This window comes from Leptosomus discolor, chromosome 3 (assembly GCF_034619465.1).
Source record: "Leptosomus discolor isolate bLepDis1 chromosome 3, bLepDis1.hap2, whole genome shotgun sequence".
Taxonomy (NCBI): Eukaryota; Metazoa; Chordata; class Aves; order Leptosomiformes; family Leptosomidae; genus Leptosomus; species Leptosomus discolor.
In genome coordinates, this window is record NC_141393.1 from 52,703,350 (window position 1) to 52,718,817 (window position 15,468).

The 15,468-nt window shown below is 37.5% G+C and overlaps 1 protein-coding gene across 4 annotated transcripts in view; it reads left to right on the forward strand.

Moving 5' to 3' along the window:
- Window positions 1-15,468, forward strand: part of MAST2 (microtubule associated serine/threonine kinase 2) — a 200,906-nt gene that overhangs the window by 135,086 nt on the left and 50,352 nt on the right. For 3 of the 4 annotated variants that reach the window (XM_086463118.1, XM_086463120.1, XM_086463121.1), the window contains 4 exons: window positions 2,700-2,775; window positions 5,255-5,275; window positions 7,864-7,942; window positions 13,444-13,598. In XM_086463118.1, the coding sequence (XP_086319244.1) occupies window positions 2,700-2,775; window positions 5,255-5,275; window positions 7,864-7,942; window positions 13,444-13,598 (331 nt within the window). Of the gene's footprint in view, window positions 1-2,699; window positions 2,776-5,254; window positions 5,276-7,863; window positions 7,943-13,443; window positions 13,599-14,787; window positions 14,854-15,468 lie in introns of all 4 variants that reach the window. The other variant, XM_086463119.1, reaches the window with a different exon arrangement.

Below are 15,468 nucleotides of genomic sequence, written 5' to 3' on the forward strand. Positions count from 1 at the left end.
TTCAATCAGCCTTGGTGAATGAGACCATTGCACTAAGACCATTCTCTTATTAAAATTCCTTCAACTAGAGCAGATGCAGCAGTACTGGGAAATTTTAGGGAAAGTAGTAATTCCCCTTCTCCCTGTTGTTGTTTTAAAAGCCTCACCCAGACTTGAATTGAGTAGAAAAACTAATTGCTTTTCATTTTAAAACTAGAAGCAACTCACAGGGGATCTAATTAAAATTCCAGTGTCTGGAAGGAAATATGCCATATAAATCTGAAAAGTAGTTGCTTAAAAATTAGTAGTATCTTCGTACCAGATTGTGCAGGCTCAGAAGAGTTCGAACACCCACATACTTAATTTCAAAATTTAAAAGCTGTCATTACCCAATTTGCTCAGTTATTCTGAAATCCTATTTTGATCATAATCTGGAAAGTTACAGAAGATTGATGAAGATATAAAAAGGCAATGACAGTTCATTGCTTGTTTATAACAGCATTGTGCAAAGGGCTTTTTGTTCAGAAAGATCATCTTGACACAGTAGGGTTTGTCAACAGTAAAGCTTGAAAAATGGGAAGGCAAAGACCAAGGTTCCCACCAAAACTGGCAGCCTTCCTTGCCTTGTTAGAAGATCTACATAACCACAGAATGGCCTCACTCTTGCTGCATTTCCTTCAGATCTAAAATGCTGCTTCTGGACTGTCAAACCACTTAGTCTTCTCTTAATTCAAAACCAGCATGAAGTCTCTGTTTTTCCACTGTGACCATAAGAATTAAAACAAGCACAAGCTTAATAAATAAAGCACCAAAACCCATCTAGTTACTGATTTCTGATGACTCCTTGCCCTTCCTACTTGGGATATACTGGGAATGGGTTAAATGGTGTCCAGTTTTGGGTGAAGACTTGGATTGTGTTACAGTACACTGTGAACTTGTTAGTTCTTAACTAACAAAAGAAAACAAAGCCAAAGGAAAACAAACCTGTTGCTCAACCCCTTTGTTTTTAGTTTAGTTTGCTCTTGATGAAGCAATTGTGGAGTGGTCTGGAATTCACTTACCTCTCCAGTTCTCTCATCACCCCTTGACACATGTTAGATCAGCCTGGGGCTGCTTTTATCTCAACCAGCTGCTAATTTTCCCCTTGTAGACTTGTAGACCAGATGGAGTTTGCTGGCCTGTGCTGCGCTGTGGCCATCCTCATACCCCAGAAGGTATCAGTTCTTCTCCCTCTGCTCCTGCCTACCTGCACAGGCACATGTGTCAGGTTTGCACACACCTTGCCCACAAGAAGTTGTGGAGAGATGCTACTGCAGATTTTTGTGAAGCATTTGTTTAGCTGAAGTGTGACTTCAGACCTTCAACTGAGCAGAGTGCTTATATTTCATTTAAGTTCAGTGTAACAGTTAAGGTGTATGAATAACTTGGGTTGAAATTAATGCAACTTAATTATAAACTGGATTACAGTGCTGGATGGGACCATACCCTCACAAACAGTGCTGGCTTGGGGGATGAGCTGGGCACCTAGTACTTCTCCTGGAACAGAGACAAGTCATTTGCAGATGACTCATCATGGATATTTGATTTTTTCAACATGACTTTCAAAATAAATCCATTTTATATGGATCTAAATTTGAAAACATTTCTGATGAGCAGTTATGTACCTTGAGTATTGCTTGGCCAGTATCTATTTAGTTTTCCTGCTCTTATTTTATTGTCTGTGCACAAAGAGGTTGCTGTTAGCATATGTTTACAATGTATAGTTTCTCCTTTGTGTTTGTATTAGGCATCTGAAAGAGCAAACCACTTAAGAATATGCCCAATAGAAAGCACACTCGCTGACATGAAGCTTCTAATTCATCCATAACTTTCAAAGGTTTCTGCAGTTAGTCTGTAAATGATTCTGGCTTTCAGAAGGGCCTTCTCTGAAATGGTTGCTTTTTTCCTTTGAAATAAAATACATTGCAATATACCACTTTCCAACCATATGCTTACACATCATATGACAAAGCCGAGAGAAAGTATTCTTGTGCCAAGAGGAAAATTAAGTGTTATTTTTACCTCACTGTATAAATTCACTGGAACTTTCATTTTCATGGTAGAAGTATTATTTCAGAAAAGTGGTAGTTAGGGTGAATGCTGATATGTTATAGCCTGATCATCTTGCATGTGTGTAGTCCTTTTATTATCATGTGGAGTTTTTTTGGTATGTCTTTTTTTTCCTCAGTGGATTTTGCATTCAGCCTTGATGTACATTGTGAAGAAATACTTTCTTACTCTTTATTATTCCTGAAACTGTCATCAATGTAATTTCTAATTCAGGTTTTTCGTTGGGAAGTGTTAGGGAAAGCTTCTACATAGAAATTATTGCAAAATATTAGAAGACTGTATTGTGTATGTAGGATACATTACTTATCTGAAAGTAATAAAGAAAATGTACACCTTAAAAGGAGGGAAAATTACTGATGTATCCATATCAGAACATTTCTTTAGCAAACTAATGCTCAAATGATCAAAGACTCAAAGCTCCGTATTTTCAATTGTTTGTGACTAAAACTTGCAGTTGAAAGTCTTTCTGCACAGTGAAAACTTACTCTGTTTGTTGCAAATGTGAATGAAATGTTTTTGGGTGTGTTTTTTTGTGTTGTTTTGGGTTTTTTTGTTTCTTTTTGTTGTTGTTTTTTGTTGTTGTTGTTTTTTTTTTTTACTTTCTTAAACAGGTAGCAGCCCTTTGGACAGTCCCAGAAACTTCTCTCCAAATGCACCCGCTCATTTTTCCTTTGTTCCTGCCCGAAGGTAAGGCAGGATCTCTTCTCTTTTGACTGGCAAGCAAATAGTCTATATACTTTTATTTAGAAAAGGCCTATGGGTTAGAAGTTTTTTGATTGTGTTTTACTTTCTGTGGTGTTTCCAATTTTATCTTATTTTATTCTTTTTGGTTTAGATCTTGACAGCACCCAGAATGTATTAGGTCCTTCAGACCTAGAAGAAGATAAAGTAAATTAAGTAGTCAATACTGCCTAGGGAGAAGGCAACGTTCTCCCGGAAGGTTGACATGTAGGGCATGTGATATGACAAATAATTTAGTCATAATGACATTACAACCATCCTAATCATAACTGGTTTTATCTTAGTTGTGGTCCTAGGTGGTGTTCTCACCGAATAACTGAGGTGTATTCAAAGTATACTGATCTTCTTTGCTATGTCTGCACAAAGGCGTAAACATACCTAAAACTAGGCGTACACAACTGTGTGTGCATTCATTTGCTGCCTTCTGCCTGATAGCAACTTTTTTGTTTTCGCTGCTGTCTTGGGCATTGGTGTCAACAGTACATTATTGCCCTAATAAGGACAATAGCTGATAATTGAAATTGCTGGTCTACAAGAACCTCTAGAAGAGCAGCATTGAGAGACCTGAATGTGAAGCTTAATCTGTTCAGCAGTGGATGCTAGACAAATGCTGGTCACGCTGTATATCAAACCAGTGGAAAGAAATCTGATGCTATAGTGATGAATTTAGTGTAAGGAATAGGATAGAAAGGCTAAAGACAGCTGGGAGAAGCAGACAAATGCTGTATTGAATGTTGTATCCCAGCAGGTAGGCAGAAATGGATAATGAAACAGAAAGTTAAATTTTGTGGAGAAATAAAGAACAGGAAAATAGGAGAGATCCCAAGCAAAGTTCGGGCATAGTAGCAGAATTATTAGATTCGAGTGTGGGGAAGGTATTTTGGATTTGCTAAACACTGCCTCTGCTGAAAAAACCCAATCTGTGTTAAAATGGTCTGAGACTGGGAAGTGTGTGATCATTTGAGAGGAAGTAAGTCGTCTGAGAAGGACAGATTTAGCTTGGGGACTAGTTAGAAAAAGGATCGGTCTCAAAACTTCAAAGAAGAATAAAGAGTTAGGATTTGACGAAATAAGGCGCACCCTTTATCTGAATGGCAGGTAAATCCTGGAGTGTTTCTCCATTGAGGTGATTTGCAAGAAGACCTGGCATACTTGAATACTGTTTGAAGTAGACTTTGGGCTTCAGGTCTTATGTAAGAAAAAACTTTATAATAGTGTGTGAAATGTGACAGACTGTATACTTATTTTCCTGTTGCTCCAGAGGGAAAAATTAGTGCTTTATCTGCTGGTAAAACAATTCAAATGGCCTCACGGCATCTACCTTTATTTTTAAAGAGGTACCTGAGCCTGATCTGGGTGTATTCAGTAAGTTCTGTTGCAGTCAACTGAATTTTTACCAGGTTTCACGGTTTCTAGAGTTCTGGATCCTGGAACAAGGAAGAAAGTTGCAGCTGAAACCCTTGTTAAAACGTAGCGTAATTTTTCAACATCATGTTTCAACTTGATGTTTCAGTATCATTGCTTTCTAAACTTTCAAGCAGCAAATGAATGTTTTAACAGTAAAACTCTGAAGAGTGCCCTTTCGTACTTTTCGGCTTTTTAAATCTAATTTTTAAAGAAATAGATAAATAAAGGTTAAGTCTGTCTAACAGTACTGTGGTTTGTTTTATAGTATGCATGTTGCTGTCTATACTTTTTCTGTCATTGAAAAGAACACTTAAGCACAGCTTGTTTTAGAAACTTGTTTCTATTTTCTACTTGCATTACACCCTGAATAGCTATGCCAGCAGTACCAATAAGTGTTTAATAGATTATCACATAGTGGCATCAGGATAACTCCTATATGATGGTATCAAGTAATTGCAAGTGTGGTGCTCGGTTACCCCAGACAAATGGATATTTCACTGTACCCTTCTGATTGGCATTGCGTGGATCTTAAGAGATGGTTCTTATGATTGGGATGATTTCTTCCCGTTGCTGTCACATAAATGATTTGTTGCTGAGTTTCTGCCTTTTATATTTGGTGTAATTTCTGTATTTATTATCCCGTTTGGATATCGTTTGTTATTTCCATTCTTTCATTATAGCCCTGTGATGAGTTGATTCTTGGGACAGAGTAGGAAACACATTTGGAAAACTCATTTTACTGTAAAGCCAGTTTCACTACAATATACTGCAAGACTGTTCTAAGTTTGACTAGTGATTAATTATAACTCCCTTGCTGGACACCCTTTCAATGATTGTGTCATAGCTGCAAAATTAGCATTTCCTTGAATAAGGAAAGGTATGGTTAATTCTGTCCATATTCACTAAAAATGATCCTAATGGAATACCAGTAACAGAAAAAGAGGCTTTTTTCAGAAATCATATGTGTATCTTTTACTTCTCCCTCTCTCATTATCATTGTACAATTTCTTCCATACAGCCACGGACACAGAGCGGACAGGTAATGTGTATCAGATTACTGCTGTTTGTGTGTGTGTGTATGAACTATGCTTTTGTGCAGCTGAGCCTGTGTCCCTAACAAGTTCATGCTGTAGTAACCCCATTTAGGCATTCAGCTTCTATTCTTTGCTAATCAAAACAGGAAATCTCTACATTTTGGCTTAAAATGATAAACATGTAGTGCTCTGGAGAAGATGCATTTTTATTCTAGCACCTTCTTGTTTTGAAATTGATCTATTGCTTATTAAATAGCATTTAGCTGCCATAAAAATACCTCCTTAGTTAACTAATTAAAATGTCTTTTTAAAGGCAAAATTTGTTGTTTGCATGTTTTTATTGTGCTAGCAAAGGGTCTATAATAAGCAAAATAATATACCTAAAAATTTCTTTCCAAGTATCTTTTCCTGAAGCAATATTGCATGAGGACTCTCTAAAAATATGTTTATTAACAAAACACTGAAGTAACTTTGGAAAGTTTTGCATTAAAGAAGGAGGAATTTTCTTTCAAAGCTTTTTTCCTGTTGCCTTTGATTTGGAAGATTTCTACCCTTATTTCTTCTTTCTGCTGGACTAGAGCTGATAATGTATTGTCCTGAGTGCTTAGCACATTGCTTACCTAGATTGCATCAGCAGAAAATAGCCCAAGCGTGAAGATGTATCCTGTAATTTTCTGTTTGAGAAAGTCTTTTTTGGTTAACTTTGTCAAAATGAGATTTCAATGTATTTCAGTGTTATTTCAATATGCAATTTAGGCAACTCCGTAAAAAAGGGATTGGGCTTTCTTTTTAACAAAAAATGAGTGACCCATGTCTTCCTATCTGCTGTTTGAGAAGTCGGGAACATACTGTCTTGCTTTGGGACTGAGGGTCCAAACTGAGGTTGAAGCATTTCCCCAGTACCCCTGTATGTTACAAGAAGCTGAATGAAAATCATTGAAGTTTGGTGTTCAGTTACTGACCACATCATGCAGTGACTTTGCAATGCTGACATTTGGGCTTTTTTAGGATTAAAAAGGGAATTTAATGTATCTCTGGAAGTTTTTGAGATTGTTCTTTTACATGTAGTTGACTTGCTAAAGAAAACGTCATCTGTGGCTAAATGGGGTTTAGCTATAACATGCACATGCAGTAGAAATCTACATTACAGCTTGATTTTTTTTTTTTTTTTAATGCATGAAGCATGAGTCTTCTCAAAAAACTCTCCTGACATAATATTATTTCAGTGATGTAGAACAGTGGGTTTATTTCCCTCTTGTTTTAAGATAGATGGCGAAGTGGAGCAGTGTGTATCAGTGCCTGAAAATAAAAGGAACTAGATCTGGAAAAAATAGAAACAGGCACTTGTGTCTGGGTGTGCAGTGAATGTTTTTTCTGAATACAAGGCTTCATGAGTTTGGATAGTGAGATGAGAAATATTACTGTGAAGATGATAACAGCTGAAATTTTTATAAGCACTAAACACTATTTCAGACCTGTACCAAACACCCTATTTTATAATGCATTGCATTAAAATATGTGTACCCAACCGCCCCCCACCCCAAATTTTCCACAGTAAGTTAGAACAGTTCTAATTCACTTCACTTTATGACCAGTTACTGATAATGTGATATAATCAAACAAATAAACAAGTGGAGACTGATATGAGGAAGAGACTTTAACATCCATCCCAACATGCAACAAGACTCATTCTAGGACACAAAGGGCATGCAAGACTGAAATTAAATTATAGGCAGAAAAAGCACAGAGACTGAGCTGAATGTAGTTCAGTTTCTGTCCTCACTGAGGCAGGTTTTGAGGGGAGAAGAAGGGTTTCAAGGAGGGCAATACTGATTCTTCTCAAAGCAATTGTATAGTTCATCTGTTCCTCAGTTTTGATGTTGGTGAAACAAGACCTTTTCTGCCATATCTCCAAGTTGTTTTGGTTATTTTCCCTGAAGGTCATGTTTCTTTGGCTACGATAGGGAAATAACTACTAATATTATATTGACTGGAGAAGAAAGAGACCCTAGGTGGAATTTCTGTGATTTCTATCTCCTCTGTATTTTAAGTGGACCTCTTGGCTCTGTTCAGATCTACTGTAGTGGATTTAATTCACCTGCTGTGTCAGGTGATGTGCTAGGCAGAATGCCTTCTGACTACAGAAACAAAGTCCTCTTTCAGTTGATTCTTGATCTAATATGATTTTATTTCCTTGATTTGAAACTCTATTTGGAAGACAAGGAACTGCATCAATAATAATCTTAGGCATGACTGTCTTTTTCGGAGAAGTTTGACGTGAGCTGATTTCATTTGTCTGTTTTAGAAACTCCAATTTTTGCCCAACTGGTAATATTTACAAAGCATCTGCTTAATGCAGAAATCTGATGCCTATTTACTTTATCTTTTCCAAGGTCACTTACTTTTGCTTTTAAAACTTACCCTAGGCGGTTTTTCACAAAGATCACTGTAAATAGGATACCTGATTTATGTGGATAACTTGAGACTTCAGTAAAAATGTGAGGTTAAGAGATTTGAGGGAGGAAAATACTTATTTCCAAGTATTAGTCACAACATATCCCTGACAGTAATTTCCCTTGTTGCTTTTCCCCAGAACGGATGGACGCCGCTGGTCCTTGGCCTCCCTTCCTTCATCTGGATATGGAACAAACACTCCCAGTTCAACAGTTTCAGTAAGTGATACAGACTTTTTCAAGCAATTCAGTTTGTACAAACACACCCTAACAAATCAGCTTCTGAGTCTTTACTAAAATATCTGATCTTTCTTCATTGTTCTGCTAACATAATTATTTTAAAAATTATTTTAATTATTGGTTCTGCTGCTTTTTCCTCCATTTCCCAGCTCCTATCATCTTGCACTTTGCCTTTAGCATTGGTGAAATCCCAGTGCACCACTTGGCTCGACTGATCAGTTGAGAAGCACAGTGTGTCAGATGTGGCAGGACTCTAAGAAACAGTGCATAATTACTAGCCAGCTCTCAGTTTTTTTAATAACTGGGGAATGAAATTCTCATCTGCTTTCAAGTTCTTAGTATGAAAATCTCTGCTAACAGGCTAGCAGAAACAAAAACTGATAATCCACATCTGTTATTGAACTCCAGTAATCTGAACCTTCTAATGAAGTTTTTTAGTTCTTACACATTAGAAGGGCTGGCTGCAGTTTGCTTGAGTTCTGTACTTTGAAAAGACTAGTATGTCATTAATACCAGTAAGGTAGCAGCACCGTGTTAACCCTTATAACTCTCAGATACTTCGTACAATAGTTCTTATTCTTTAGTTTGTGTGAACTAGATGTTGTGGTTATCCACATAAGAACCTTGCAAAGCCAAGTGTAGAAAAATGAGAAATGTTAAAGCCACCTGTAGAGACTTAATGTAACATGCTTTTCTATGTGTGTTGTGGTGTCTTCAACTGCGTGGTCACATATCACTGCCGTTTTCCATAATACTTCCAGTGATGATTTTCCTTTATATTTACTATTTGAAGTATGTTCCTAATAATTGTAATACCTACATTAATTAGGACTCAATACTTGATGTTATGCAACTCTTACACTGAAGGCAGTATCATTGTTTTCCTTGTGAGTTGTTCTATTAAGTTCATCCATGAACTTTCTAGTGCTTCTCAAGCACAAAGTTATCATCACAGTTCCTTAGGAGGTGAGTGTTAAATTCAGTCTGTATAACAACAGAAAAAATTGGGGTCAAAAGTTTCATTTTAGTATAAATTGATATGATTAACATTTGGTTTTGCAACCTTAATCTCATCTCTATAGCTTCGTATGTTCAGACACATTCCTGCAGACTCTAGTTTGCACAATTTCCACAATTTATTATTTTTTGTCCTTTAAGACAGTTGGTGTTTTGTTGTGGTTTCGTTTTGGGTTTTTTTTGTCTCCTTAGAAGGCAGGTGACTTGATTTCAGTCATCTGTGTGTGTGTAGATATATGGGCAGGAGCACAGAAAAATGTGGGAGAAGATTGCATTATCAACATGAAAAAGGTGCCCCTGGTTTCACTGCCGAGCAATATTATATATTCAAGCACCTGAGAGCAGCTGTTGAAAAGGAGCTCTGCTTTTGTCTTTATAGTCTTAGGTTAAATGTTTATAGGTGTAAGCTATGGCTAAGTCCTCTTCTGGAGGCAAGCTATGAGAGCATGGAGCGTAAGTACAGTTACCTTCTGTATGGTTGACATCCAAATGGTTTGATCATTGGTAGTCACTGTGAGAGCTTCCAAGATGCCTGTGAACATGACACCTTTGGAGACAGACTGCCTGTGGTGTGTAAGTCCTTCTTACCTGCAGATGTGATCAGTACCTTTTCAAGAGTCTATAGTTTTGACTAGCCTTTGAGTAGATGTCCATAGAGAGAGCAAAACTAACAACAACAAAAAAAATCTGTTGGAAGTATCAGTCATTGCTTTGAAGTAGGGGCATTAAAGCTACTTTTGGAAAGTTCTCAGCTTTCTGACATGGGAAATAAAGCATATTTGTCTTTTGTCATGTTCACAGAAATAGCTAGATAATTTTGATTGGTGTTTTTTCCCAGAAAAAAAACAACAACCACTTAACAAGTTTGAGATAGTTGTGTCACATAGAAAGCATCAGTTCAAATGGTTTAAGTATTGTAAGCAACAAAAACCGGGGTGGTATAATGAGAAGCATGAAGTGATGGTCATATGTAGATCTGAATTCACCTTCTTGCAGGAAATAGTTAGGTTAAAACCTGTAATTCTAAGACTCTTTTTTTTCTAAATGGCTGAGTCTCTCATCTCTTGTCCTTTTGCTGGTTCAGCGTTGTCTCAGAAAGACATTGAAGCGGGCTGTTTAGTACATAGTGATGCAATTCTTGGAGCTGTTAAACTTGGTATTACATTTCTAAGCCAATCCTATTTACTACTTGTCTATGACAATACTATTGTAGTAATTCATAGATTAGAATTAATTTGAATTGATCTGAATAACACCTCTGAAGTTGACAAGCAGTATTATTCATGCGTAGACTTTAAAACTGAAGTAAGTAGTAGTCAAGGGGCTTGTCAAAAGGGCTTCTGGATTAACGCTTCAGATGCAAATTTAACAGAATTTTGGGCTTCCATTTGCTATGATCAGTCCTCAAGATTACAGTTCTTTTTCAAGTAAGACAGAAGGAAGCTGGTAGACCTTCTTTCTGGTGTACACATCAGTAGGAAATGAAATATCAAGAAGAGGAGTGTCTGGTTTATGTTCTACTGGCTTGAGTTTCTGTACGGCAGTTAGAGCTGACCTGCATCTCTGTGGTCACAGATCAGCTGCTCTACCAACCAACCAACTGAACAAACCAAGACATTTATGTAGGCTCAAGTCAGTGGAAATCTGTAGATTCTGCTTTATTTTTTGCTTCCAAATGAGGGATGACACTTTTAAGAAAATACATGTTTATCCTTTCTGTACAAATCATGAAAACCGGATATGTATCATCAGACCAACACTGAAAAAGCTGGAGAAGACCTTCTTTCAAGTTAGATGAATATAGAACAGTCAATTGAATGGACCAATATACAAGTATTTTTAAACATCTAACCTGCTATTCATTTTCTAGATGCAGAGTTAATATATAAGCTACTGAATTTTTTTATTGGAGTTGGCTAATTCTGCATCTGTAATTAAGACACCAGGGGGATGTTTGTATTAGTCTGCTGCAAATATTGAATACAGTGATGTGATTACTTAAACATCTATACTTCAGATGTATTTCAATTTGCTTTCACACTTTTTCATTGAAAGATTGTACGCCTTAAGACTGCTAGAGAAACCCTTGGCAGAGGAAAGTCCATTTCTTATCATTGCCTTTATCTTCAAGGCTTTCTTTAATTATTCTCTGGAATTACAAACTTTATGATCTGATTACTTTTAAGGAGAGAAAGTGGAGGGAGGATTTTTTGGAGTCATCCATGAGTTGACTAGCACTGTTTCCCCAGTGATTTTGATGCTGCAAGACATAAAGTTTTTAATGCTTTTTCTAGACTATCAGTTTTGATTTTTTTTTTCTAACTCTAGTAACTAGTAACTATGTGCTAACCTTCCTTAATGTGATAGTTTTAGTTTTTGTTTTGAATGAGGCATGTATTTGTAATGCTGGAACTTGAGTACCTGCTGATGCAGGTTTGTATAACAGTGTCTTTAGTACTTCCTGCTCTGTTGCAGGATTTGTGTTATTTATCATGAATGGGATGTCAACTGACACTACCTCTTCTTTGAAAAGCGTTTCTGGTTTTTCATAGACAGGTACTTCTTCCCGCTCCTTGTATTGTGTAAGACGCAAAGACATCAAAGAAAGCTCTGAAAAGTCAAATAGGGCTTGCATGGTTCTGTTCTACAGGGAGAGAATCTTTCCTGTGTTTGGCATATGCAGTGTGCACAGCAGAATAGCTGTGGGCAAAAGGGCTATCAAATACCCAGACTCTTAGTCTTGGCTTCAGTGTGGATCAGCCAGTGTAAGCTGATACATCATCTGGATGATCATCACTGTGTGGACACTGTGCTGGAGGTGACTTCCCAGCATGACCCCTGCACGTAGACCTGCCTGAAGGAAAACATTGGAAGTGGTGGCTTCCAATTTCAGCCGTGCTTGGGGAGTTCGTGCATGTCCCAAAGCTTTCAAGGAGGTTCTTTTCTGTAAATACCTCTGTGCAGTGCAGAGAGAGTAGATCTGGTGTCTGGAGCCAATTATATTGTTATCAAAGGGTGTGATCTTTAGGTTTATGAGCTCTCATATTCAGATCTCCATCTCAGTCTTGGCTAGAATCCTCTAGGTAAAGGCTATGCTAGGATCTGCAACAATCTGCTTAGTTTTAATTCAGTTCAAGTGTAGCGGTTACCTTCTTGACAAATTTGGATGTACCCGTCAGGTGTTTTCAAAGTATTTTCTCTTTGCAATCAACATTACAAACATGCAGGACTCGGTGAAAAGCCTTGTCAGCATTTGGCTCTCATCGCTTGGCCATACTTCTAAGAATTCTTTTCCAAAAACCATCAAGAGCAAATAAGTCTAGAGAAGCATGCTAGGTGAGTTAAATCTTTGGTCATACATGTTATATTATATATAATTCCCTCTTACCAATACTTCTGGTATGAGGATGTGGTGCTTTTCAGTTTGAGTGAGGGTCATTGTAGCAAAAGGAAAAGTTTTCCCACTGGAACGTTGTACATAATTAATTTCATCAGATCAATAAGGAGCCTTGGAATTTAGATTAGGATGATGTTTTTAATAAGGCCCACTGGTGTTATTCAGTCCAACTCTGGTTATTCAGCACTTTTTTTTAAATTTTGCTTTCTTTTTAAAGAGGATGTTTAATTTATCCTTACATAATGTATTTCCTTACTTTTGTAAAATGGAAAGGGGCATTGAAAAATCACACAAGAAAAATGCATTCGTTAATTGACCTACAGCTTTTTCCCCTAGAACATCCAATATTTTATGTTATTAACACTTCCCACAAATATTTTTGTTAATCTCAGGTTTCTTGAGGTTCAAGTTTCACGTCTATGATTATCATGGGACTTGTGTCATATAAGTGCATCAACTTACTTAAAGATAAAGAAGCTGTTTATAACAAGAAACTCTGTTAATCTTGCAACTCTGCCAAGTCAAATACTTTCATTTTATTATTGCCTGCTTGGTTAGAGGAGAAGCCTGGTGGGTAAAGGAAGGGAAAAATAAAATCCTGACCATTTACAATAGCAATTTCCAATGAGAACTAATAATCAGCAAAAACTCTCACGTCTACACAGCTCCATAGCGTTCTGCATGCCAGTGAAACTCCTGAGCTAAGAGAGCATGAGGGAAAAGAAAGTTGCTCACCACTCCAGGAACCTCCTTGTCCTTTCCAGAGTAGCACTGGTACTCACATACCTTCCTTTCTGTCTCCTGATAGTAAATTACCTGCATGATCAGATGCAATGGTTCCCTCACCTTCTCCCAAAGTTTTCCTGATCTCACCAGCTCTGTCATTGTATGTAAGGATTGGCTTAGCCTAATGAGAACAATAAAAGGAGGTACCTGGTCTGATAAGTAGCTTTCTTTTCCACTGGAGTGTGCGGTGTCTGGCAGAATCCGTTCCTCTTCCATTCATTAGCTGACCCCTATGCATGCGTTTAGTGCATTTCTTTTCTGTATTTTTTTCTGTACTCAGTCATCATGCTCATCTCAGGAGAAGCTGCACCAGCTGCCCTTTCAGCCCACGGCAGATGAACTTCATTTCCTGACAAAGCATTTCAGTACTGAGAGCATCACTGATGAGGAAGGGCGCCATTCTCCAGCCTTGAGGCCTCGATCTCGCAGTCTCAGGTGAGCTTCAGGTTGTTTGCTGAATTTTTAAGTTGTTGGACATGTGTATTGCATTTCTGTATGTGCTTTCAGATCTAAGAATAGTCATTTGTAGTTGTTTTGTTACATGTTTTTGAAATTATTTTAATCCACGTTTAACCCACCTTACCTAAATAGAAAGATGGGGGTTTTTTTCATTTGTTGCTAAGGTTTTGGGTTGCAAAATGGTTAGCATAGTCTGCTATTATATATTCACAGTAACTCTATGAATACATGATCCAGAAGTGTCTTGAAGTAAATCTATAGGATGTAGATTTCCTTTAGTGAAGTTTGTGCTCAGAATTTTGCTGAATTAATATAAGGAAGTGGTTACAGTCACTGTTAATAACTTTTCCACCAGTGCTTCTCAAGGGGTATGAAAACCAGAGCAGATGAAATCAAAACCTTAAATGCAATTGCACCCAAGAGCAATTTTGTAATAGTGCTGAAAACATTTCTCCTCCATTAGCAGTTGAATAATTTTTACTGTTGCTTCAGAGAACGGGTTGTTCAAAGGTAGCTATCCAAGGGTTATTTCCTTGTGCAGCTGATTTTTCCATACTTAAAACAGAAGCAACTAGAACTTCATCTTGCAGACAATTACAGAATGAGGTTTTGGAAAGGACCTCTGGAGGTCATATTGTCCAAAACCCTGCTTGAGCAGATTGCCCAGGACCATGTCCAGATGGCTTTTGAATGTCTCCAGGGATGGAGATTCCACAAACTCTCTGGGCAGCCTTTCTGGCAGGTCTCTCACAATATTGTGGAATAAATCCACAAATATTTTGTATCATGGCAGAAGCCTTAATTTTTGCTGTGCAGTTAGTGCTGGACCAAGTGAATGGAAGTCTAGAGATGCATACCTCTAGATACAGCATCTTGTGAAAGAAAAAGGATTTATACAAGCAGGGAACAAGAAGGTGAAGTCTCCCTTCTGCTTCTCATCTGAGGGTGTCAGAGGTGGATATCGCCTTTAAATTAATGGACAAGATTCAGAATCTCTGCCAGGTGGATATACTGAATCAGTGCGCCCAGCTCAGCACCTAGGCCAGGGTTTGTAATAGAAGGAGGTGAAACAGGCCCAGATAACAAAAAAAAGCATGGTGAGTATCATGTCATGACAGAGCTTATCGTTCAGGATTATTTGCAATTGTTTGTATGTTCCAAACAGTGCAGGCTGCATGGTAATTGCATATGGATCTACTAAGTGTAGTTACACAGTAATCTACAGGAGCAGGTAAGTACTGTGGGTAGTAGCACACTTAGCCTGTGATCTCTGCAAATTGCCGTGTAGTAAAAGACTAGTTATATGACTTGTACTAAGTCTCTTTGAACAATAGTTCTACTTCGGACCTTTTCCTGTCACTCTTAACCCTGACTGTCACTGAGTACTGTACTGTAGTAATACTAATTCTTTATAGATAAGACAGCTATTGTAGGTAGTCAACACATCAGTAGTAATTATTGTCCTTTCTAACATGCACATAATACTGTTGGCATAATGAAGTATAAGACACTCTTGCTAATGCAAGAATGATATAAAGAATAAGGTGAAGAGCCCAATTTTGTTTTTTACCTTGTTAATATGGATTATCAATTTGCTGAGAATTTTACCTCTGTGAGCCAATTTAAAAGCAGAGTTATCATATAGTAGGTTTATAATTTGTGATGAGACTAGATTAATTCAGTGTGTCATATAACAATGTGATTAATCTGCTTCCTCTCTTGAATGCTTTCTCTAGCTCTCTCTGGTTTTCAGTGTGATAATGGTCAGCCTTATTGATGTTCCAAAGCTTAGAATGAAGTAATTTAATTTTTTAAACTTTCTGTGCCTGATTTAATTTTCATTTTG